Source organism: Osmerus mordax, chromosome 1, assembly GCF_038355195.1.
Source record: "Osmerus mordax isolate fOsmMor3 chromosome 1, fOsmMor3.pri, whole genome shotgun sequence".
NCBI classification, from domain to species: Eukaryota; Metazoa; Chordata; class Actinopteri; order Osmeriformes; family Osmeridae; genus Osmerus; species Osmerus mordax.
Window position 1 is genome coordinate 1,760,407 of NC_090050.1, and position 24,826 is coordinate 1,785,232.

At 40.9% G+C, this 24,826-nt stretch overlaps 1 protein-coding gene across 1 annotated transcript; it reads left to right on the top strand.

Annotated features, from left to right (window-relative positions):
* Positions 1 to 1,784: 1,784 nt before the first annotated feature.
* LOC136942512 (NACHT, LRR and PYD domains-containing protein 3-like) lies at positions 1,785 to 24,575 on the top strand. The gene is made up of 9 exons (XM_067235432.1): positions 1,785 to 2,043; positions 2,470 to 2,613; positions 3,011 to 4,823; positions 4,960 to 5,127; positions 8,912 to 9,082; positions 10,975 to 11,145; positions 21,805 to 21,978; positions 23,565 to 23,611; positions 24,040 to 24,575. The coding sequence occupies exons 1-9, from the start codon at positions 1,785 to 1,787 to the stop codon at positions 24,573 to 24,575; spliced, it is 3,483 nt and encodes a 1,160-aa protein (XP_067091533.1).
* The last annotated feature ends 251 nt before the right edge of the window (positions 24,576 to 24,826 follow it).

Genomic DNA, 24,826 nt, shown 5'->3' on the forward strand with positions numbered 1-24,826 from the left:
GCTAAGTACTGTAGTTAGTAAGACACATGCCTGTCATTACTTCAATAAAATAATTTTGTGTATCACATTGTGTTGTGTCTGTTTCCTTTTGAGAAACGTATGTTCAGCCTTTGTGAATGTGAGGTTCGAGAATGGACAAGAATACCATAATAAATAACTTATAAATGTTTAATAAGGCATAGATAGTTCACACTTTAGATTAGGTCACGCAAAAGCCTTAACTAACAGTTAGTAAATGCTTTATAACTTGCATTACTAATCACAAGTTGCATCATTAGTAAGTGTTTATAAAATAGTTATTATGATACCTTTGTGAATGTGAGGTTTGAGAATGGACAAGAACACCTTAATAAATAACACAAAAGCCTTAACTAACAGTTACTAAATGCTTTATAACTTGTATTACTAATCACAAGTTGCATCATTAGTAAGTGTTTATAAAATAGTTGTTAAGACATCTGCTAAGTATTAGTGTACATCATGTATTCGACTTGGCGTACATTAATTAAAGACATAAGTAAATATGTTGTTAGTTATTTACTCATGCTTTGTAAAGGTAATGTAAATGGTTTGTTCACCATTTGCTAATGCTTTCTATACCAGCTCATGTACCATTAACAGATTATAAACTACTGGTTTGCAACTATATTAACTATTTAATAATGTATTGTTAATGTTTCAAAATGTTTTATAAAGGATTAACTAACTATTAGTTAACACTTTGTAAATGCCAAAAAGCGTTGACTTATTATAAAGTGTTACCTGTCAATCTTTTAAATCAATATGCCTTGAAGTCTGAGATATTGTAATTAAAAAGTAAGAGGATTATTAAAAACATATTTATTAAACCTTTCTTAATGTTACTATTAATGTTTGTTAGTTAAGGATTTATAATGATAACAATATCAGAAGGGCTTTAGAAACATTGATGTCTTGACCTAGAAATGAGCTCCTGTGAGTTCTTAATCACCCTTATGATTTGTGGATTTACCCATGCTAGGTTGGTGAAGTCAGAACACTTTGCATGTTTGTTTTATGTTAAAACAATAGCATAGATGTTTAGTTATTAGAACAGTTGCATATTAGTTTCATTATTAAAAAAATACATACATATCAATCCCCCAAAATATAATAAGAACTTAAAATACTACAAAAAGAAACAGTTTTGGTAAAACTTATGTAACGTCCATGTGACAATACTTCTGTGACAGCTATGGCCAGATGGATATAGCTAGGATAGATGGATATTTTAACAGTATCATTTAGAAATGTTATAGCAGATTTTACTATTAATTTAATTTTTGCATATGAATGTTGAATTAGAATCTTGGTCATTAGCGGTCATTAACCTTAGGCTGTGTGAGAATCAGGAAGGTGGTCACATGTAATGACTGGGTCTTTTATTACTTTACGAGAGGAAAGTCATTGTTTTACTTTCCTTGTAGCTGTCAAAGTGGTCAATAAATGACCAGGGCCAGTTGTTCTATGGGCGAACAGATGGATTATTACTTTAGACATATTTGGGGTATTTAAGATGCAAGTTGAAGACATCAGAAGCTTTGAGATGCTGTTTGGGCGTGCACGGTCTTACGATCACCATCTGAATTCCTAGACTGGATGGTTCTGTGTTGTTTGTGTATCAAAGATGGTTAACCATTTGATAGCAATTGATTCTCAAAATCTTCTACAACAGGAACAACTGTTGTCAGTCAAACTCTGTTTGCCATTTTTGTACTTTTGTTTACATTAAGCAGTACATGATCCACTCTCTCCAGTGATCTACCATGGCCACAAGTAATGAAGAACACCTGTTGGGAACTCTGGAGAAGCTCGGGGAAGACGATATGAAGACGTTTCAGTGGTTCCTGCAGAAGAAAGTTCTGGATGGGTTTGATCCCATCCCAAAGAGCAGGTTGGAGGGAGCTGCCAGAACAGACACAGTGGATAGGATGGTGGAGACATACACACTGGAAGGAGCTCTGAAGATCATTGTGGAGATCCTGGGAAAGATGGATCAGAATAATCTTGCTAAGTGGCTGATGAGTAAGTGTTCTATGGGTATTATATATTTTTCTTTTTCCCAAATTGGAAACAAAAACAACAATGCAGTGATGCATGCTGCAATGTCATAAGGTGGTTTACACTTCATCCAGACTTATGTTGGATTTACTACCAGAGATGCAGTGTAGAGGAGATGTTGCCCTCCTTTCTGTGTCTGCAGTGTTATTCTGCATGTTTATCTATCACTTAGGACACTGTAAGGACAACTGACACCCTTCTCTTAACTAAACAAGGTGACATTATATTGGTGGTAGTCCAGCACGCTAACACCAACCCCAGTCCACACAGGACAGGAAACCCAGCTCAGATACAGGACATGATCCTTACATGTCACCCACAGCTCCACAGAGTGTAACATCTGAGAGGATGAGACAGACCTGACTCTTCATGTCTTCTCTCTCCTCACAGGTGTCAGTGGTGCTGAGGAGGCTGGTGGGAACAGTTCAACTTCCTGTCTTCCTCAGGAAGTCCAGGGTTCCTCCAACATGACTGAGACTGGAGGCCATGCTGCTGCTCCTGGTGGAAACCCCTCAGAGCAAATAGACTGTCATGGTACATAAGAAATGATCACGATGAAATAGACTGTCATGGTACATAAGAAATGATCATGATAAAATAGACTGTCATGGTACATAAGAAATTATGATAAAATTATAATTTTACTGTAATAGTAAATATTTTGTCGATAATTTAGAAGGTAGAGAGCTGAATGATGGATAGAATGAAGTGCATTACATTAGCAATAATTACAATCATCATCAATCATAAAGACACCATACAAAATACGAATGAACTTTTCCCCCATTCATTTTAAATCTTGTAATGAAGAGGCTATAATATAGGCTGCTCATTCATTTTCAAATTGTGATATGTTAATTGTATTTGAATGATATGAATGAATTACAAATGATTAAATGTTTGAGTTCACATGTGGATGTTTTTTCTATAGATAAATATGCAGAAAACATCAAAGACAACAAACTCAAACATCAAAGACTTCTAAAATCTAAGTATGAAGAAATAGTTGATGGGATGAAACAGCATGGTGGGAAAATCTCCCTGGACAGTATCTACACAGAGCTCTACATCACAGAGGCTGGAGGTGGAGAGGTCAATGACCAACATGAAGTACGACAGATTGAGGGAGAATACAGGAAGATTAGAGGGTCAGAGAAAAAAGTTGAATTCAACAACATCTTCAAATCCCCAGATGAACAAGACAAACTCATAAGAAGAGTTCTGACCAAGGGAATCGCTGGCATCGGAAAAACGTTTTCTTCACACAAGTTCACTCTGGACTGGGCAAACAAAAAACAAAACCAAGACATTGATTTCATTTTCCCACTCTCTTTTCGACAGCTGAATTTGTTGGAGAAAGAGAAGCACAACTTGATTGATGTAATTCAAAAATGCTTCAAAGAAATGGAGAAAGAGTTTCTTACTGCCATTTTCACAAGGGGACAAGAAAACAAGACAGAATTGAAAGTTCTGTTTATCTTGGATGGTCTTGATGAGTTCCAGATGCCCCTCAACTACAAGAAGTACGAGAGCTGTGAAGATGTCACAGAGCCAAAGACCATAGATGTGCTGCTGACAAACCTGATCATGAAAGATCTGCTTCCTTCTGCTCTCCTCTGGATAACGTCCCGACCTGTTGCAGCCAATCAGATCCCTTCTGAGTGTGTTGACCTGGTCACGGAGGTACGAGGGTTCAATGATGATCAGAAGGATGAGTACATCATGAAGAGATGCAGTGATGAGATCTTGGCCAGGAGAATCATCTCACACATCAAGACATCAAGGATCCTCTACATCATGTGCCACATTCCAGTCATCGCTTTCATTATTGCAACCGTTTTAGAGACCTATGGAGAAAAAGAGATGCCCACGAATCTGACTCAAGTTTACATACACTTCCTGGTTGACCAAGTCAGAAAGATGGATGTGAAATACAGCAGGAAAGAGGAGACTGATGCACCCTGGGACAAAAATAACATTAAGATGATTCGATCACTGGGGAAACTGGCTTTCACACAACTGGAAAATGGCAACCTGATTTTCAGAGAGGCAGACCTGAGGAAGTGTGGCATTGATGTTGAAGGAGCTGCAAACTGCTCTGGGATGTGCACAGAAATCTTTTCAGAAGATACATGGGGTGGTGAGGAGAAGGTGTACTGCTTTGTCCATCTGACCATCCAGGAGCTTTTTGCTGCTCTGCATGTGTTTCTGTCATTCATTAAATACCATGTGAATGTAATGGAAAAACACTTTTACAAGAGAATACCCTTCCTCCAACCGGCTGTCAGATTCTACAAGAGTGCTGTGGACAGGACCTTAGAAAGTGAGAAAGGACACCTGGACCTCTTCCTCCGCTTCCTCCTGGGCCTCTCAATGGAGTCCAATCAGACTCGCTTAACAGGTCTACTGACTCAGACAGGAAGCAACACACAGAGCCATGAGGAAACAATCAAATACATCAAGGAGAAAATCAGAGAGGATCCCTCTCCAGAGAGATGCATGAATCTGTTCCACTGTCTGAATGAACTGAATGACCATTCTCTAGTGGAGGAGATCCAACACTACCTGAGCTCAGGAAGTCTCTCCTGTGAGAAGAAGCTCTCATCTACACAGTGGTCAGCTCTGGTCTTTGTGTTGCTGACTTCAGAAGAGAAGATGGACGTGTTTGACCTGAAGAAATACTTCAGATCAGAGGAAGGTCTTCTGAGGCTCCTGCCAGTGGTCAAAGACTCCAAAGCTGCTCTGTATGTATAAGGCTTTTGATTTTTTTTAATTATAATATTACAACAGAACATATTGTGATAGTGTTTGATTATCATATGTTCCTATAATACAAAACACGACTCTGATGATGTCTCATGTTCTCCTTATGTCATGTAGGCTGAATGACTGTAACCTCTCAGAAGGGTGCTGTGAAGCGCTGGCCTCAGCTCTCCCCTCCTCAGATCTGACAGAGCTGGACTTGAGTAACAACAACCTGGGGGATTCAGGCATGAAGCTGCTCTCTGCTGGACTGGGGAATCCACTCTGCAAGCTGGAGACACTGAGGTCTGTATTCATGTTCAACATGACGCCTATAGTATAACTATAGTTATAATATCACACCATGCACTGAATCACACACTGGTCGTAAGTTTGTGGTCTATTAGAAGGTACAACAGGGCCGTCCAATGAATAGTCAGGGCAGTCAAGGGTCGTACTCCACAATGCAGAGTCATTCAAGTACAGGGCAGCAGGCAGGTTCAGAGTCAGGCCAGGCAGAAGGTCAGGACCGGGTGACAGTGTTGTAGTCAAGACCACCTAAACCGAGACCAAGGTGTATCGAGACCGAGACAAGATCAAGACTTTGAGGGGTCGAGACCGGGTCAAGACTAAGTCCAAGACTGGGCAATACGGAGTCAAGTCCAAGACCAAGGCAGGGCGATACCGGGTCAAGACCAGACCACTCAAAACACACAAGCAGTAGGGTTTGACTAGGTAAAAAGTTAGATGACGCGATTCGCAACCAATGGGCCAGAGCCATATAAAAAGAGAGCTACGACACACTTTGATCTCGCCGACACGTGATCACTTGGTTCAAGTAGCTCGCAAAAAAACCACTGCTGGCAACCTGTTTGAATGGTTTTCAACGGAACAGACAGTAGCAGCATCTCGATTTACTGACATTTTCGGTATATTAACACAATATCAATTGGTTACTGGTGTGTTGTATCATGTATATGTCTGATACTTTATTTATGTATTACATTAACTTATAACACTAGGCAGAGATATTGTGAAGCAGAGATAGAAATGGCTAAAGCTAGCCATACTGTAGCTCACACCAGCTTAATTTAAGACAAGACAGGAGTTAACAGAATATACAAGGCAACCAATTGCATTCAATAAAACATTTTATTATGCAATATGTCCAATGAGAGGGTCAAGTTTGTTTGTAGTGAGTGGACCTGAAATTCCTGCCGAGCGTTGAGAGCTAGCTGGACGATTGGGGACCCGTTAATCTGCAATTCATTGTCGCTAGCTCTAATCAGATGTGCATTTAGAATCTAACAAGCTATATCTTACAATAAACTTTAAGTAAAGATGGCTATACAGGCTAAAATTTGGGTGACCAGACGTCCTCTTTTCGAGACCTAAAAAATGCGTCCGGCAGGGATTCCAAAATTGTCCGGGATTTTGCCTTGTCGGATATTTGTGTTTCTCTGGGTCTTTCACAAACTATTACGCCATTCATGTTCAGTGTTATGAAGCAAGTTAGCTGAAAATGTGATCAAATTACTGCATTATTTTAAAACTATTTTCAAAAGAGCTAACTAGATTCATAACACTGAACATGAATGGGGTTGAACGTTGCAAAATACAATGTTTGGAACTATAGGTCGCAAATGACACGCTTTACTTCTGCCTTCTTCGATTACAATGGAAGTCTATGGAAGTGTAATGCGCAAATGGATGTTGAACACAGATAATCATAGTTCCAACTCAGTGCTCTTGATGTAACCCTAAACAATGTAGTGGGGTTTTCTCAGTTAAGATTAGCAATACTTAATTGTTGGAATGCTGCTTCAGCATTTCAAGTATTGTTCTTTGAATCTTTATTGTTGGAATGCTGCCTCAGCATTCCAAGTATTGTTCTTTGAATCTTTATTCAACTTCTTATTCTATTTCTTCCGTGGCACGTTTCAGCGCCTTCAAATCTTCAGCTATTAAAACCGTTCAGCTATCAAAAAATTCAGCAGTTTCAGGCCATTCCTGCTATGACTTTTCAGCTTTGTACCACTTATGCTTGAATTAATATAAATCAATATTCATAATATTTTTTAGAGCCACCATTTAAACTTTAAAATGTTGACAAAACCCTAAACTATTTTAAATAATTTAGCTTTTTGATATCTATTCAACTTTTTTCAATATCACTGATTATGTTTCATGACTTTTTCAAGCCGTTTCTGAGATTTACATGGGTGTGTACGTGAAACCATAGATATATATAAACACTAGATGTCTCGTCCGCGTTGCCGGACAACGGAGTCGAACGTCCGCACATGGCGGCCATCTTTCTACAGTCAACTCGCTCACCCATAACATTGTGTTGATGCTACATGTACTTTTTAAATGACCATAACTTGCTCAATTTTCAACCGATTTTGAAACGGTTTGGTTTGTTATCAACGTCAGAGATGTCGGTATGCCACTGCATACTTATGAATAATGATGTAATTTTTTTTTAAATAGAATAGAAGTATGCAGTAGAAGTATCTGGTGAGGTGTTCTGGGCACGTCCCACTGGGAAGAGGCCCCAGGGAAGACCCAGGACACGCTGGAGGGACTATGTCTCTCGGCTGGCCAGGGAACGCCTCGGGGTCCCCCAGGAAGAGCTGGTGGAAGTGGCCGGGGAGAGGGAAGTCTGGGCCTCCCTGCTTAGGTTGCTGCCCCCGCGAACCGACCCCCGGAAAAGCGGAATATGATCGATGGATGGAATTATAATGAACAAATACCAGAGAAGTTATGGGTTAGTTGAGAGTGAGTTGAGTTGAACAGTATATAGTAGGTCCTAAACTATGATGAGAGCGGAATACAAGATGGTAGGTTGAGAGCGCGTGGGCAGGGGGAAGGGAGAGAGAGATAGGTTTCTTTAGAACAATGGTAGGCTATGGTAACTAATCCTAACGAAGGTTGGGTTAAATCATTTGCAAACTAAAATGAAATGTAACAAATTAAATCACGACATGCCAATGGCACAAGTAAGAAATGTAACAATATCGCAGTTACTGTTGTCAGTTTGAAGAAGAAGAGTCAAAGTTCCGTTTGTTGTCGTCAATGGTTAGAGCAAAGGAATCTCTCGTCAAAGTTCCTGGTGGTTCAGTGAGTTGCTGATTGAGAAGGATAGGTCAGATGTGTCGCGAACACTTCCGGTGAATCCTGGCGAAAAAGCAAGGTTTGCTTGTGCGTCGGGGTTTTATAATCCTTGCAAAAGGGGGTATCCTTTCGAAGATGAACTCTTTGATTGGTCAGTTACTCCCCATCTGGGCGTCATCCTGAGATTCGCGTAGAGGTGTGAAGTGGTTGGTAACTTGAGTAGAGTTATTTAAAATGTCCATGTATTGCTTATACTTCAAAATATCACAATACAACATTAATAAATGGTTTAGTTCGTAGACTAAAATCATTTTGATATCAAGATTGACTGATTTATCATAACAGGAAAGGAAGTTACATTAAAACATCAAATTACATCAACACAGCATTAAAGGGAAAGCATACATTGACACACACAAATTCCAATAATCCTTCTAGTGTCCACAAACAGTATTGTCTTTGAGAGATGTTTGTAAATCCATTAAATGTCTGTTTTAGATAAATCCTTTGTTTAATCCAAAGTTTCCTGGAGTAGGGAGAGGTTGAGAAAGGTGGGCCATTTGGCTGGCTGTTCTCCTCCCCTTGGGAGAAGGAGACACCAGGTCTGGTATCAGCCCCTTTGAGGCTCATACAATGCAGTCAGTCATCCTGATGTCATCAGTGCTGTGTCTTACTGAGGTGATCAGAAATGGCTGTGTTGGTGGTTTGACTCTCTGCTACAACACCTAGACAGTGCGAGCCTCCCTGATTGAAACATGAAGTCTGTTCCAGAGGAGAGAAGCTCTATATGAGAACACCTTGTCCCCCTGTTGTTTTTCAGCATGCAACAGTAACTCACCACAACACCCATACATTTAGTCATTTTTTATTTTTATTTTTCATTTCCCATAGGAAATGATCAGACTGATATTCTTTATTTCTACCTCTAGAAGGTAGTAGTGTTTGAAATCCATATCATGATTATCTTCTACAGGCTGTCAGGCTGTCACATCACAGAGGAAGGCTGTGCTTCTCTGAGCTCAGCTCTGAAGTCAACCTCCTTCCTGAGACAACTGGAGCTAAGTAACAATGATCTGAAGGATGCCGGCATGAAGCTGCTCTCTGCTGGACTGGGGAATCCACTCTGCAAGCTGGAGACACTGAGGTCTGTATTTATGTTCTACATGAAACATTAGTAAAGTTATAATCACATAATGTATTTGTATGGTTGATTTAGACAACAGAGTTTCACTCATGGCTTCATCAAAGAGAGAACTGGAGGGACTGTCATCTGCAGCACCTTTATAGACTCTGGGCCTCATTTTTCAAGCCGTTTGCGCCTGTTTCCAGGCGTTAATTGTTCTCAAAGACTGACTTAACGATGCGGGCTATTTACAAACAGGGCGCACTTGGGTAAAATCGCAGATTGCCTGCCACATGAGCGAGAACAGGCAAGTTGCGCTTTCAATATGCATTCGTGGGAGGGTCATGGGGAAAGTGGGAGGGTCGTGGGGAAAGTGGGAGGGTCGTGGGGAAAGTGGGAGGGTCGTGGGGAAAGTGGGAGGGTCATGGGGAAAGTGGGAGTTCCACCCAAAAAGGTGGGAGGATACGGGTAAAGTGCGCCTAATTATATTTTTTGTAGTATTTACAAAGACTGCCAGTAAGAGCGCGCATCTATTCTGCGGGGGAAATTCTCTGCCTCTTAAAAGCAGGTGTAAACCAGGAGCGCGTTTTCCTGTGTGTACAAATTTACCTTATTCAATGGCAGTAATGATCCGAGCAAGGCAAAGACATAGGCCAATTATTTTTCCGAGGGTGTGGATGTTCTTCATGTTCGTATGCTTCATGTTTTGGTTACCCGCAATGTTTTGGGGGCTATCTCGTTGTTTATGATCATTGACCTATGCACTTTTGTAAAGCTCTCTCTTGGAAGTCGCTTTGGATAAAAGCGTCTGCTAAATGAATACATGTAAATGAAAATGTTCTGCCTTGTAATATGTTCAGGTTTGCTGTTACTTACATTTACATTTATGCATTTAGCAGACACTTTTATCCAAAGAGACTTCCACTTTTATTGGTCATTGACACAGATCATAAAAGGTAACATTGGCCATTGAATTCCTTTAGGTTGGTCTTGCTACATGTAACATAACATTAAAGCAAAAAGAGAACAGAATGCAGACAAGAATGTTACAACTTAAACTAGAATATATACACGACCGGTCAAAAGTTTTAGAACACCCCCATTTTTAAAATTTGTATTTAAATTTAAGTAGTTCAAGTCCAGTGAATAACCTGAAATGGTACAAAGGTAAGTGGTAAACTTGCAGAGGTTAAAAAAAATTGTTAAGGTTTCTCAATTAACAAAGGAAGACAGACAGACCATTATAACCCTTAAAAGTATAGGTCTTTACTTTAGATAGAAATTGCCAAGAAAGCCAAGGTGTCAGTGAGTACAGTTTCCTACACTATCAAAAGGCACTTGGAAACTGGAGGAAACTCTGACAGGAAGAGGTCTGGCAGACCCAAAGCCACAACAGAATCAGAAGACAAGTTTCAGAAAGTCAACAGCTTGCGTGACATGCGGCTCACAGGACAACAGCTTCAAGCACAGCTTAACACGGGTCGAAGTAAGCAAGTCTCAGTTGATGGTTGAAATGCTGCAAAATGCTGTGGTAGCAGTTTTGGTTCAAGGTGCCACTCACTCTGTGGAAGTCGTCGACTCTGGATCCAGCAAAAGAGCCCCCAAACCATCACTTTCAACCATGTGAAAATAAAATGTGCAAATGGATGTTGAACACTGATAATCAGAGTTCCAACTCAGTGCTCTTGATGTAACCCTAAACACCTAGATAGTGCCAGCCTCCCTGATTGAAACATGAAGTCTGTTCCAGAGGAGAGAAGCTCTATATGAGAACACCTTGTCCCCCTGTTGTTTTTCAGCATGCAACAGTAACTCACCACAACACCCATAGGAAATGATCAGACTGATATTCTTTATTTCTACCTCTAGAAGGTAGTAGTGTTTGAAATCCATATCATGAATATCTTCTACAGGCTGTCAGGCTGTCACATCACAGAGGAAGGCTGTGCTTCTCTGAGCTCAGCTCTGAAGTCAACCTCCTTCCTGAGACAACTGGAGCTGAGTAACAATGATCTGAAGGATGCCGGCATGAAGCTGCTCTCTGCTGGACTGGGGAATCCACTCTGCGAACTGGACACACTGAGGTCTGTATTTATGTTCTACATGAGACATTAGTAAAGTTAAAATCACATAATGTGTTTGTATAGTTGATTTACACAACAGAGTTGCACTCATGGCTTCATCAAAGAGAGAATTGGGGGGACTGTCATCTGCAGCACCTTTATAGACACTGTAATCTAAATCAGTAGCACACATAATATCACTTTGTTGTGTGATGTTAATTCTTTTTGACATTTTACAAATGTTGGGGTCACTAGGAAAAGTAAGACATTTGAAGTTGGGGGAAAAAAACTATTTGGAGGTTTTCCCTGCTGTTAAATATAATCATCAGTCATGTTTGCCCCTTCTGACAACACAAGGGTTAAGATATACTATTCCTCATATTATTGTGCATTTACCTGGACAGGGAGATATGCATCTGGCGGCTTTTGTGCTGTTGTTGTAAAATGTTCTAAGTCTTAACCCTTGTGCTGCCTTCGGGTCACATGACCCGAAGGCAGCACCCAAAACCAAATTTGTTTAATTTTGTTTTAACCTTCGCGATGTGGGGGGTCTGAGACAGCCCGATGGTTAAAAGAAAATGCTTCACTTTGTTTTTGTGGGTCACAATGACTGATGGGTCAGAATGACCCGAAGATAACACAAGGGTTAAATCAATCTTCAAAGTTCAAAAAACGGCACTGGAACTTGGTAAAGTTTGATGCAAAGGGTTTATTGGTCTTCAAGATGACAAATATCCCAATAAAAGTGAGCAGGTTCCCAACTGATCTTTACCCCCCAGTCATGCAATTACATACTGCTCACCTATTTTCATGTGTTATTTTACTATTGATAATTTACATTTAGTCATTTAGCAGACGCTCTTATCCAGAGATTACAGATGGACTCAGATCTTACTCATAACACAATTGGTCACCTGTTCTGGGGGTTTCAGATTTCACTCGCACCTTAGCTTTGGTGCCTTTGACCTTGTGTAAATTTGGAGATGTACATTTTACTGCTGGGTGACAATAATAAGTGTTTCTCTTAAAACAGGTTCTGTAGGCCACAATTACGATGCGGCTGCTCACGCTGCTTACACAATGAGGCTCGTTGTAAATCCTCCCTACTTAGGGCTAGTGCTGACCTTGTGCAGGCGGCCACAGATAAGATCCTAGGCGTGGGGTCAAAAACAGCGGATCTTGACTTCTAGCTCAGGCCTCTGCCTGCGAAGGACGATGCCTGCCTCCAGGTGGCCTTCTCCCTCACTCCTCAGCCTCTGTCACCCAGATCTCAGTCAGGCTCAATATCCTCTATCATTTAGTGGTAATAATACTAAGCTCAACTATAATAAGTCAACATATGGTTTCCAGTAATATAAAATAATACTAAAAGGGGTGAAAAAAAGTTTCATTTTCAATCAGATAAATCTATAATCATACCCATCTTCATTGTTTCAACAGTATGGTGTCAATTTCCACGTCAGTCCCTGTGGTTGACACCTCTTCCACTGCATGAAGGGTTTCGGATTAGGAATACTAAGAAGTGTGCTTGGTGTATAATACTACTATGTAACTGTCTGTTTTTACTTCAGAGGATTGTACATTTACATTTATTCTTTTAGCAGAAGCTTTTATCCAAAGGGACTTCCAAGACAGAGTACAAAAAGTGCATAGGTCAATGATCATAAACAAGAGATAGCCCCAAACATTGTGGGTAGCCAAAACATGAAGCATACATTGTGAAAAAGCAAACAAGTGCCAAGGGGTAGATCCAGAAGAGCATGTACAACTAGCGAGGGTACAATTTCTGGGGAAATTGTAGGGTGTGCTTGCTTGCGTCGGTTGCACAGGGGTCCGTTTTTGAATGACATTTTTACAACTGATATTTCTGTATATTTTATATAAAAATGCATACTTATTATTTATAAAGATGACATAGATTTAAAAGCATTTTTTTTGCTGCTCATTTACAACTGAAAATACGAGTGAAGTGTAGAATGAAATAGATGTCTTCTCATTTCCCCTGCAAGAGGCAGCCTCATCGTTGAAACAAAACGAATAAATTTGGCAGACCGGTGTAAAAATTGACCTAATTTCTATGACTTAAACGTCATCTTAAGTTTTTCCCTTCTCATGATATTTTCAGGCATTTAGCCTACTCATTGCATTCATTCATTAATAAAGAACCCCCTTTGAAGAATATTCTACGACGTTATCCGGCAGTAGAAGATGGAATTGCGATTCAAACAGTACCATCTGCTAACTGAAAATATGCCCCCCAAAACGTAAATAAACTGGTGGTAGCGATCATTGTCAGTAACAACGCAAAATGCGATATAGCCCTGTGTGGAGAAGCTGCCCCGGTAAATTGTACTACTACGGTACAGTACTAGACTACTGCTGTGTTTGTCTTGGTAGCGATTGCGTTGGTTGAATTGGATTTAACGTTCCGTTGTACGGTTTAAGCTGAAATTAATTATTTTCATGAACAGATTGACAACGTTTAGGCTGTGGCAATGAAGTTCAGGTTAGTAGTTAGATAGACTTTTGATTTAAGTAAGGGGAGTACCGAACATGTTCTGTCACCGTTTGACTTCCTAAACAGCTGTTTAGTGTAGATGTTTTTGTACAGTAGTGTGTCTCGCGTAAGCTACAGCGTTGCAGTGAGCTACACTGGTTTGAAACCACAGGTAATGGTAATTTCACCAACAAATCGTTTTCTAGAATGTCAGAATAAATCCTACAACGAAAATGTATATGTGAGGAATGTTTATTTTAACGATTGAAAACAGATAACGCTACATCATAGACCACTGTAGTATGTGTTGCCCGGGCAACACAGGCTAATGTCATGATGCTAATACTTCAGTGAAATAGTAGACTACTGTTTCCGAAAGTAGATGTACTTCCTTAATAATATCAGCTTATATTGTACATTACACATAACAATTGTGTGTCATATCACAAAGTAAAATGAGTAAATAGTTATCACCCTGGCCTCTTTTCTTGTGGCGTTTCTGCAGCTGCCTTGCAGTAAAGCTATAGTTAGCCTAGCTATCCCCCAAGTTAACAGATGCGAAACAAATGTTCTGCCAAAGGTAGTCACGCGTGTTTTCGTGACGTTAGTGACGCAGTGACGTTAGTAACGTCAGTGACTGTGGCTAGCAAATTAGCCACCGATAGCTTCACTTTTCGCCACAAAAACTTAACTTAAGCTTAAACCATGCAACGGAACGTAAATTCCAATAGAAGCAACTCAATCGCTACCAAGACGAAACTTTTGACACCTACGTTGTCTATGTAGGCCAAATATTGACTGAGTTTTAGGGGGGCAAAAATAAATACAAAAATAAATAATAATATATATGTGAGAGAACAAAGGTTGTGCTCTCGCCGAAGGCCTGAGCACACCCAATTAATCAACATGATCCTCTAAAGTGCTAGAGTGTACCTGGTGGAAAGTAAGCAACAATAATATAATTCACGTCAAGTACAAATAGTTAAATCAGTTACAACTAACCAACAGGAGTGAGCAAACAAGTCCCTCAATAATTGGGTGTGCTCAAGCCTTCGGCGAGAGCACAACCTTTGTTCTCTCACATATATATTTATTATTGTTTATTTTCGCCCCCCTAAAACTCAGTCAATATTTGGCCTACATAGACAATCTAGGTGTCAAAAGTTTCGTCTTGGTAGCGATTGAGTTGCTTCTATTGGGATTTACGTTCCGTTGCGTACCCTCTCTAGTTGACATTGTTTTCCTGGAGGAAATAAGCTAACATCTGATCCAACAAATCTTTGGAAGATGCTGGTGTACTCCCGAAACAAGTGCGTCTTTAGCCTTTTCTTGAAGGTGGGGAGACAGTCAGTGTCTCTGATGGAGGTGGGGACATGATTCCCCCATTGGGAGGCCAGACAGGAGAAGAGCTTGGGTTGGGAGCGGGCGCTCTTGAGAGGTGGGGCCACCAGACGGTTGTCAGAAGAAGACCGTAAGTGGCGGGTAGGGGTGTAAGGCTGGAGGAGAGACTGGATGTAGGCAGGTTCAGTCCCGTTCACCGCTCAGAAGGTCAGTACCAGGGTCTTGAATCTGATGCGGGCTGTGATGGGTAGCCAGTGGAGGTGAAGAGCTGGGGGACATGGGAGCGTCTGGGTAGGTTGATGGTAGCATTCCATCTGAGATGCAGGGATAGTATACTGGCCCACGATTTCTGTCGGTATTGCACCTTGCGTATGCGTACATTTAAGGGTCTCCATGATTGTGATTGTGTAGCCTACTGAACCAAACTGAGAGACCATTTACATTTAGTCATTTAGCAGACGCTCTTTTTCAAAGCGACTTACAGTAATTACAGGGACATTCCCCCGAGGCAAGTAGGGTGAAGTGCCTTGCCCAAGGACACAACGTCATTTTGCACGGCCAGGAATCGAACCAGCGACCTTCTGATTACTAGCCCGATTCTTTAACCGCTCAGCCACCTGACTCCCATTTAAAGGCTCAGGAAACCTTTGCAGGTGTTTTGAGTTAATTAGCTGGTTAGAGTGTGACACCATGAGTCTTCAATATTGAACTTTTTCACAATATTCACATTTTCTGAGATACTGAATTTTGGGTTTTCATTAGCTGTCAGTTATAATCATCAAAATTAAAAGAAATAAACACTTGAAATATCAGTCTGTGTGTAATGAATCTATAGTTTCACTTTTTGAATCGAATTACTGGAATAAATATTTTTTTTGATGATATTCTAATTTATTATGCACCTGTATATATAGTAAGAATATAAAATGTTATAATTTACCTACTTAGGGATAGCAAGAAAAGTGTGCATGGTGTATAATACTATGATGTAACTGGCTATTCTCATTTATTCTGACATACTTTACTTCAGAGGATGGTAGTATTCCATCTGAGATGCAGGGATAGTATACTGCCCCATGATTTCTGTCGGTATTGCACCTTGCGTATGTGTACATTTAAGAGCCAGGGAGACGTGCACAAAGTACGCACAGAACGCAGGTTACGTGCTGCAGCCATTAAGTATGTGTACACGTACTTAGTGTGAAGTATATTTCAGCCTCAAGTGTCAGGTGCAACGCTGCTCTTTAGGAAGTTGAACACACTTTTATTGGTCATTTGCACAGATCATAAAAGGTAACATATGCCATTGAATTCTTTGAGGTTGGTCTTGCTAAATGTAACATGACATTAAAGCAAAAGGACAACAGAATGCAGACAAGAATGTTACAACTTTAAACTAGAATATATATAATGTTTAGCAATTGGCACTTATTTTGGTTGTTCACAATATGTGCTTCATGTTTTGGCTACCCGCAATGTTTTTGGGGCTATCTTGTTGTTATTATCAGTGACCTATGCACTTTGTAAAGCTCTCTCTTGGAAGTCGCTTTGGATAAAAGCGTCTGCTAAATGAATAAATGTAAATGTAAAATGTTGAAATACAGAAAGACATAGGCATGATGGTGTTAAATGATTAACAGTTATCCATGAACAGCATCCGAATATAGCAGTTCCTCTTCTCTCAGGATGGAGGGCAGAGCCAACAGGCAGTTATGTTGCTCCTTTGGAGCAGAATATGGTTACCTAATGAACTAACTAACATAATTAAATAAATACTGATAAGCATTCTCTGTTATTTTAAAATATATATTTATTGGGTAGCTAAGTTTTTTGCATAGCCTACATTTGGTTAATTTCACTTCCATTTAATTCCGCTTAGATTTTTCAGAGGAACTTGCTGTTTTTTTACTATTTACATTTTACATTTATGCATTTAGCAGACGCTTTTATCCAAAGCGACTTCCAAGAAAGAGTTTTACAAACGAGCCCCAAACATTGCGAGCAGCCAAGCCGAACAAAAAGTATAGAATTAGAATTTGTTCAATGAGTGAAACACACACATGCATATAAATGAAATAACACAGGAGTAAAAGCTGTCTCTGGTGTCTATTTCAGCACTCCAACTACTTCTAGCCCATTAGCTACCATTTCACCAAAATACCATCATTCTACACCGAGTAGCCTAATATCAAGTTAGCGGTTTGCACTAACTCATAGCAGAGATACCTCTGGAAAAGTTATCTAGTATAATTATAACAAGCACACAGAACTGAGTGATGAACTGCTGGTGGCGGTGGATGGTCTAGGTGCGACCGGAGGATGAACGGCCGGGAGGGCGATGCTCGGTACGGCTCCGCGCTGCAAGAGAAGCCGTGTGTCCCTGAACCCAGTCTGTCTCTGGTCCATGTTAAAATTATCCGCCGTGAAATGGTCACTGCATAGGCGGCTGTTGGAGTTTATCCGAAGCTTTCCATGAGCGTGGCTCTTCACAAAATCAATCCACCTATTTTTCCTTTCCTCATCAATAGGGAAATTAAATAGCGTTGCAGCGCAGCTGAAGTTCTTGCATCCAGGGAAGATGCAGTTGCGGGTGGAGGGAGACATCCTGAAGCTAGCTAGCTGATGTAGGCTACAATAACAGTACATCAGGAGGAGCCATTCAGTGATCTGACGTAGATGGGTCAAAATGACGTAGATGAGTAATTTTTTGGCTCCACCCATTAAAACCTGATCTGAAAACGGAAGAGAAACTGTTCTACAGTCTAACTCCACATTTCAGTGCGACAGTTTTCGCGCTTTGCAGATTCTTTCAGGAACTCATTTCACACGTATATAATGTACTGAAAAGCAAATCATGGAATTTGCTTTACAGGATCTTTAACTGATGGCGTCGGAACCAGCTATGTATATCTGCTCAGAAAAAATCTAAGATAGAGAAAAATGTAACGTTTAAGTCATCAAAATATGACTTGCCAGTCCAGAACAAAAGAAGTTCATGGAGGCTTTTTACTGTAGAAGTTTACCTCAGGAATACCAAGGAAATTTGCAGTGTATAAACCAGGACATTTTGAAGCTAATAAAGAGCGACTGAGGTGGGATATTCTTCAGTTGGAATCCAACTCAGTGAAACAAGCTCGCCAGGTAGGCTGATATTTCACAGTTTTATATGTAAAATGACATTTTAGTTGACTGAGGCAGGGTAAGGGGGAACGGGAGATAGTTACAAATATCTAGGAAGAGGCAGCAGGAGAGGGCTTTGTCGTCCCAGCAATTCAGGTGAGGTGGAGGCAGGGTAGGGAGTTAGTGTAATGGCAATGTTCTATTTTTCCAATACGTCTATATCGTTGCCATGACACAGGTAGTTTAGGACACGCAGACACAATGTATCACAGATTTTCCAGTCCTTATTTGCCGTTTAGTTGTTTATTATGCATAAGCCCTCATTGGCGTAATAAAGGTTGTATGCCGACGGCACGATCTTTCAAACAGACGATATTGTTGTAAGATTGTAGCATTCAGTCGAACAACCCCATTATATTAGCCGTTTCCCAATATGGCTCATATAGCATTCAATAAAGCGTGATTGATGCTGCCCATAAACACTCTCCCTGCGCGTTGAACTTCAGTTTCCATCTCCGTCAATCATACCAGCGCAGGTGACGACAATGTCCCTTGATTGGGGATAGCGGCCAGGTTTTGTGGAATACAAAAACACTTTTTCAGTTTGAAGCTCAAGTTCCAATAAAAGGGCGAGTTCCCACTTAATGTTTCTAGTTTTCCAATACGTCTATATCGTGGCCATTATACACAGGTATTTTAGGAGTGATCTTACGCTGACACAATGTATCAGATTGTCCAGTCCTTATTTGCCGTTGTTATTGGGTGTGCTCAAGCCTTCGGCGAGAGCACAACCTTTGTTCTCTCACATATATATTTATTATTTATTTTCGCCCCCCTAAGGATCAGTCAATATTTGGACTACATACACAACGGCGGTGTCAAAAGGTTCGTCTTGGTAGCGATTGCGTTGGTTGTATTTTTATTTATGTTACGTTGCATGGTTTAAGTAGAAATTGCGTTTTTGTGGTGAAAAGTGAAGCTAACGGTGGCTAATTTGCTAGCCACAGTCACTGACGTTACCAACGTCACTAACGTCACGAAAACACGCGTGACTACCTGTAGCAGAACATTCGTTTCACATCTGTTAACTTGGGGGATAGCTAGGCTAACTATAGCTTTACTGCAAGGCAGCTGCAGGAACGCCACAAGCAAAGAGGCCAGGGTGATAACTATTTACTCATTTTACTTTGTAATGTGAAACACAATTATGAAGTGTAATGTACAATATTAGCTGATATTATTAAGGAAGTAGGCCCACATCTACTTTTGGAAACGGTTTCACTGAAGCATTAGCATCATGACATTAGCCTCTGTTGCCCGGGCAACACATACTACAGTGGTCTATGATGCATCTGTTTTCAATCGTTAAAAATAAACATTCCTCACAAATACATTTTCGTTGTAGGATTTATTATGACATTACATTACAAGTAAACGATTTGTGGGTGAAATTATCATTACCTGTGGTTTCAAACCAGTGTTGCTCACTGCAATGCTGTAGCCTACGCGAGACACTACAAAAACATCTACACAGCTGTAGGAAGTCAAACGGCGACAGAACATGTTCGGCACTCCCCTTACTTAATCAAAAGTCTATCTAACTACTAACCTGAACTTCATTGCCACAGCCTAAACGTTGCCAATCTGTTCATGAAAATAATTAATTTCAGCCTAAACCGTACAACGGAACGTTAAATCCAATTCAACCAACGCAATCGCTACCAAGACGAACACAGCAGTAGTCTACTAGTACTGTACCGTAGTAGTACAATTTACCGGGGCAGCTTCTCCACACAGGGCTATATCGCATTTTGCGTTGTTACTGACAATGATCGCTACCAGTGAGCTTTTTATGAATGAGCGATTTTCCTCTAAATAAATGTCAAGCTTATTTACGTTTTGGGGGGCATATTTTCAGTTAGCAGATGGGACTGTCTGAATCGCGATTCCATCTTCTACTGCCGGGTAACGTCGTAGAATAATCTTCAAAGGGGGTTCTTTATTAATGAATGAATGCAATGAGTAGGCTACATGCCTGAAAATATCACGAGAAGGGAAAAACTTAAAATGACGTTTAAGTCATAGAGATTAGGTCCATTTTTACACCGGTCTGCCAAATTTATTCGTTTTCATTCAACGATGAGGCTGCCTCTTGCAGGGGAAATGAGAAGACATCTATTTCATTCTACACTTCACTCGTATTTTCAGTTGTAAATGAGCAGCAAAAAAAAAAGCTTTTAAATCTATTTAATCTTTATAAATAATAAGTATGCATTTTCATATAAAATATACAGAAATCAGTTGTAAAAATGTCATTCAAAAACGGACCCCTGTGCCACCGACACAAGCAAGCACACCCTACAATTTCCCCAGAAATTGTACCCTCTCTAGTTTATTATGCATAGCTGTAAAATGTAGATTGACATACCAGGTTTCCCAATGTCATTGGTAGTCTATGCTGTGGTCTGTTCTCTGGTCTGGTGAGAACTGTGTGCCTTCTGTGCCCCCTTCCTGTCACCTGTGTCCCTAAATATAGAACCCTGTGCCTCCAATGACTGCCACCCAGTGTCCAAAATATACTGACAGTTCTATCTAACCAAAATAATATGAAGTCAATAAGAAACACAAATGGCTCCTACAGTTAGGAAAGTGGAAGATAGATATTCTGTCTATTCTGCCAGAAAGCTAAAGGAGAACTACAGCTTATCTACATTTTAATCATGAACTCACACAGGGAGACTTATTAGTTGATTTGGTCACTACCTCCGTATACAGAGTAATGCCCATTTTTATTTATTTTATATATGTACATCTATTAATTGTAAAGTGGTATGTTCACGTTTAGCTTTGCTACACATCAGAAATCTGGTATAACAGACAATCCCAACCAAGAAGCTAGTAGTGATATGTCGTTTGAGAACGATTCCTTCATATTGAATGAATCTTTAGAATGACTCAGGAGTAACGAGTAGTCTCAGTGAGTGATTCGTTCATCTTCTCGTGGCAGCACATCGGGACTGTTGCATTGGCTCAGTAGAGGAAACAGAAAGGATTCGTTCACCTCATTCACTTTAATGTGACTGCTAGGTTTAGCATAGAAGACGTGAATGATTCGAGTGATAATTAGGCCTACAGGTTTCGTTATTTTTTACTTTACTTACAGTTCCGTGCAGTGTAATTGTTTGCCATGATAATTAAATGCCAGTGTGATAATAAGTGACCATTTCAAGTCATGCAAACTGTCATGATGTATTGTATTTAATGGGGGAATTTTTGGGTTAGGGTGGGTTAGGACTTGGACCTTGCCTCACCTGGGGGGTTGGCTTATATAATGCTGAACACACTATCATTCTTATACAGGATAAAGAGTTACATCTTCAATTTTTCTGATATCGGATTACGTGGGTCACTCTGTCTAATGAGGGGACAGTGTTTCCTCTAGGATTTTTTTTTGCAGTGGGGGCAGGTCTGTCAGAACCCCCTCCCCGGTGTGAAGCGCTTGTCCATGCTATTCTCCAACATGCACTCTAACAATCACTGCTGATAGACGGCCTAAAATTTTGTACAGCTCTATTTCTGATACTGTGGCAGCAGAAATTTAGCCGTGGCGGGCCGCTGGGGGAGGTGCAGCTATGACATCACCTGCCAAATGAACCCCTCTGTGCTGACTCACTCTGGGGGCCCAGATGGATTCTGTCACAATATTGATCCTCTTTCTACAGGCTGTCAGGCTGTCTGGTCACAGAGGAAGGCTGTGCTTCTCTGGCCTCAGCTCTGAGGTCCAACCCCTTCCACCTGAGGGAACTGGACCTGAGCTACAATCATCTAGGAGAAAAAGGATTGAAGCTGCTCTCTGCTGGACTGGAGGATCCACACTGCAGACTGGAGAAACTCAAGTAAGGAGATGTTTGTTTTTTATATACTTCTTTATGTAATGTTGCTTAACACAGAACATATATCAAACTGCAAATATGGACTTTTTCACAGGTCTGCAAACGCGTTTGTAAGCAGAGATTTTACTCGACCTACGGTCTCGGTCAACTAACGTTTTAACAAATCGTGGCGGCCAGTGTTGATTCTGTGGCGCACCGCCACAACTTAGTCGATGTGTGGGAAACACTGGTATAAGCAAAGTATGTCTTATCTGTTTTTATATTTCATTTTCAGCTGGTATTAAGTGTGTTTTGTGCCCATAGGATTGTTCCACTTCTTCACCTGTAGTAAGACATGTGGTTAAATTTAAAATTTATATACTGCATCAGTGTTTCCCACAGTTTAGAAAGCAATTTGTCGGGGGTCGTCCCGTGTCTGACCGGAGGGGAAGGGGGGTTCAAAATAATTTATTCGTTAATGATTCGTTACACAGAACTTTATAATATTAAATGATTCACACCTTCACAAAATCCACACGCCCAACCCCAAATCCACACATTTAAAACCCTATACAAAATTCTAGCTGTCCTCCTCTCCTACTCTTTCTTCAATGCCTAACGAATCTATCTCTTTCTCTCCCCGACCCTGTCTTTCTGCTTGAGCAGCACTGGTTGAAGCCTGAAAATATTGTAAACAATTTCTGCATATATGGGGGGTCAGATGGCAAATTAAGTCCTTGGGCAAGGCACTTCACCCTACTTGCCTAAGGGAGAGTGTCCCTGTACTTACTGTTAGTTGCTCTGGATAAGAATGTCTGCTAAATGACTAAATGTAAATATATATGCAGGTAGCAACGCTAGTGCTAAATAACTATTAAGCTGGTCGGCTCCATGACGACGGGTAAGTAGGGCTTAGACTGCTCACCTACAGAACGAAGGGGAACCCACTTGTCTAGCAGATTAAGACATTTAGCTACGGTACTAATTCTGAAGGCTCGCTGATATCGCTGTCTGTCTTACTAGAACGGCGTATCTATGCGTCGTTGCTAACGTGTGCTGACGTTGTGACGTTGTGTGTGTATGTGAGAGAGACGCGTGAGTGACAGAGAGACGGAGGGAGAGCAGGGACAGGAAATGCAGCTGAACGAATACGCTGCATGTTTTAAATAGCGTAATAAAAAAATTAAAAAATAACGAAACACAATATGTGGCGGCCGGTGTTGATTCTGTGGCACACCGCCACAAATTAGTCTGTGTGTGGGAAACACTGCTGCATTGAAATGTACCAATTGCCTCTCTTTTGCTGTTGCAGTTGTTTTTTTGCTTTCTGAAAATGTCTTCATACTCGTCTACACGCAAGAGAATGTCTAATTCCAGTTAATTCAAATTGAACTAACTCAGATCAGCTGTTCTGGAACCGATAACTCTGAGCTTCCCATCTCAGGGTTCATCAAGTCAGAGTTCAGGATTAGGAAAGTTTGTAAAACCTGCTTTCTGGAATACACCTCTGATGATACGAGAGAAACAACATGTTTACTTAGAAGGTCAGTTGCAAGTCACTTATAAACAGGTGAAGTGTATTTTCATAATTCCTCTGCTTATCCCTACAGTGTGGATCATGGTGGAGAGTGCTGGATCAAACCTGGCCTTAGGAAATGTGAGTATAGACTGCTACTTGGTTCTAGTACACAAGGTCATACAAGGGACAATACCATTAGTGACTTGGACACTGTCACAAATGGACACACACACACACACACACACACACACACTGTAAACACTACTTTTAGAAGCAATAATTTAACACACTTACCAACATCAATACTGTGTCTACGTCTGTGAGTGCTATGTGTGCACATCAATACTCCTGCCTTCTTCTCCTCCTCCCCTCCCTTCCCCTCACATCTCCTCTCTTCTCCTTTCATCTCCTCTTCTCCACTCCCCTCCCCTGTCTCTTCCACCCCTCCTTTCATCCCCTCTCGACCTTCCCTCCTTCACCTCTCCTCCTGTCCTCCACCCCTCTCTTCTCCCCTCCCCCCTGTGAATGATGATGATCAGTAATATATTGTGTCTTGTGCCCATCAGATGCCTGTGAGCTCACACTGGACCCAAACACAGCATGGAGATACCTCTCTCTGTCTGAGGAGAACAGAAAGGTGATAAGGAGAGAAGAGGAGCTGCCGTATCCCGATCACCCAGAGAGATTTGAGTACCATCCACAGGTGCTGTGTAGAGAGGGTCTGTCTGGGCGCTGTTACTGGGAGGCAGAGTGGAGTGGAGGAGGGGTTTCTATTGCAGTGACATATAAAGGAATCAGCAGGAGAGGAGAGGGTTATGACTATTTGCTTGGACACAATAACAAGTCCTGGAGTCTGTACTGTGGTAATAACAGTTACTATGCCAGGCACAATAAGAAGAGCACGTACATACCTGCCCCCCCCACCAGCTCCCACAGAGTAGGAGTGTATCTGGACTGGCCGGCCAGCACTCTGTCCTTCTACACAGTCTCCTCTGACAAACTGACCCACCTGCACACATTCCACAGCACATTCACTGAGCCCCTCTATCCTGGGTTCTATGTTCATTATGACTCCTCAGTGTCCCTGTGTCAGGTAGACTAGCCCACACACACTCTCACACACCGTGCTCACATAGATGCAGAGTGTTTGTAAATATTGGTGTGTGTAGAATGTTTGTTTTGTTTTGATTGTTGACAAACAACAATCCTGTCTTTGATCTCAGTTCCACTGAATGTGATGAACTAAATAGTGTCTTAGTGACTAAATAAGGAGAAATAAAGATGTTTTATACAGGATGATAGAAGACATGCTGTGTGTTTGTTGGTGACCCAGTGGCCCTAGACATACACACA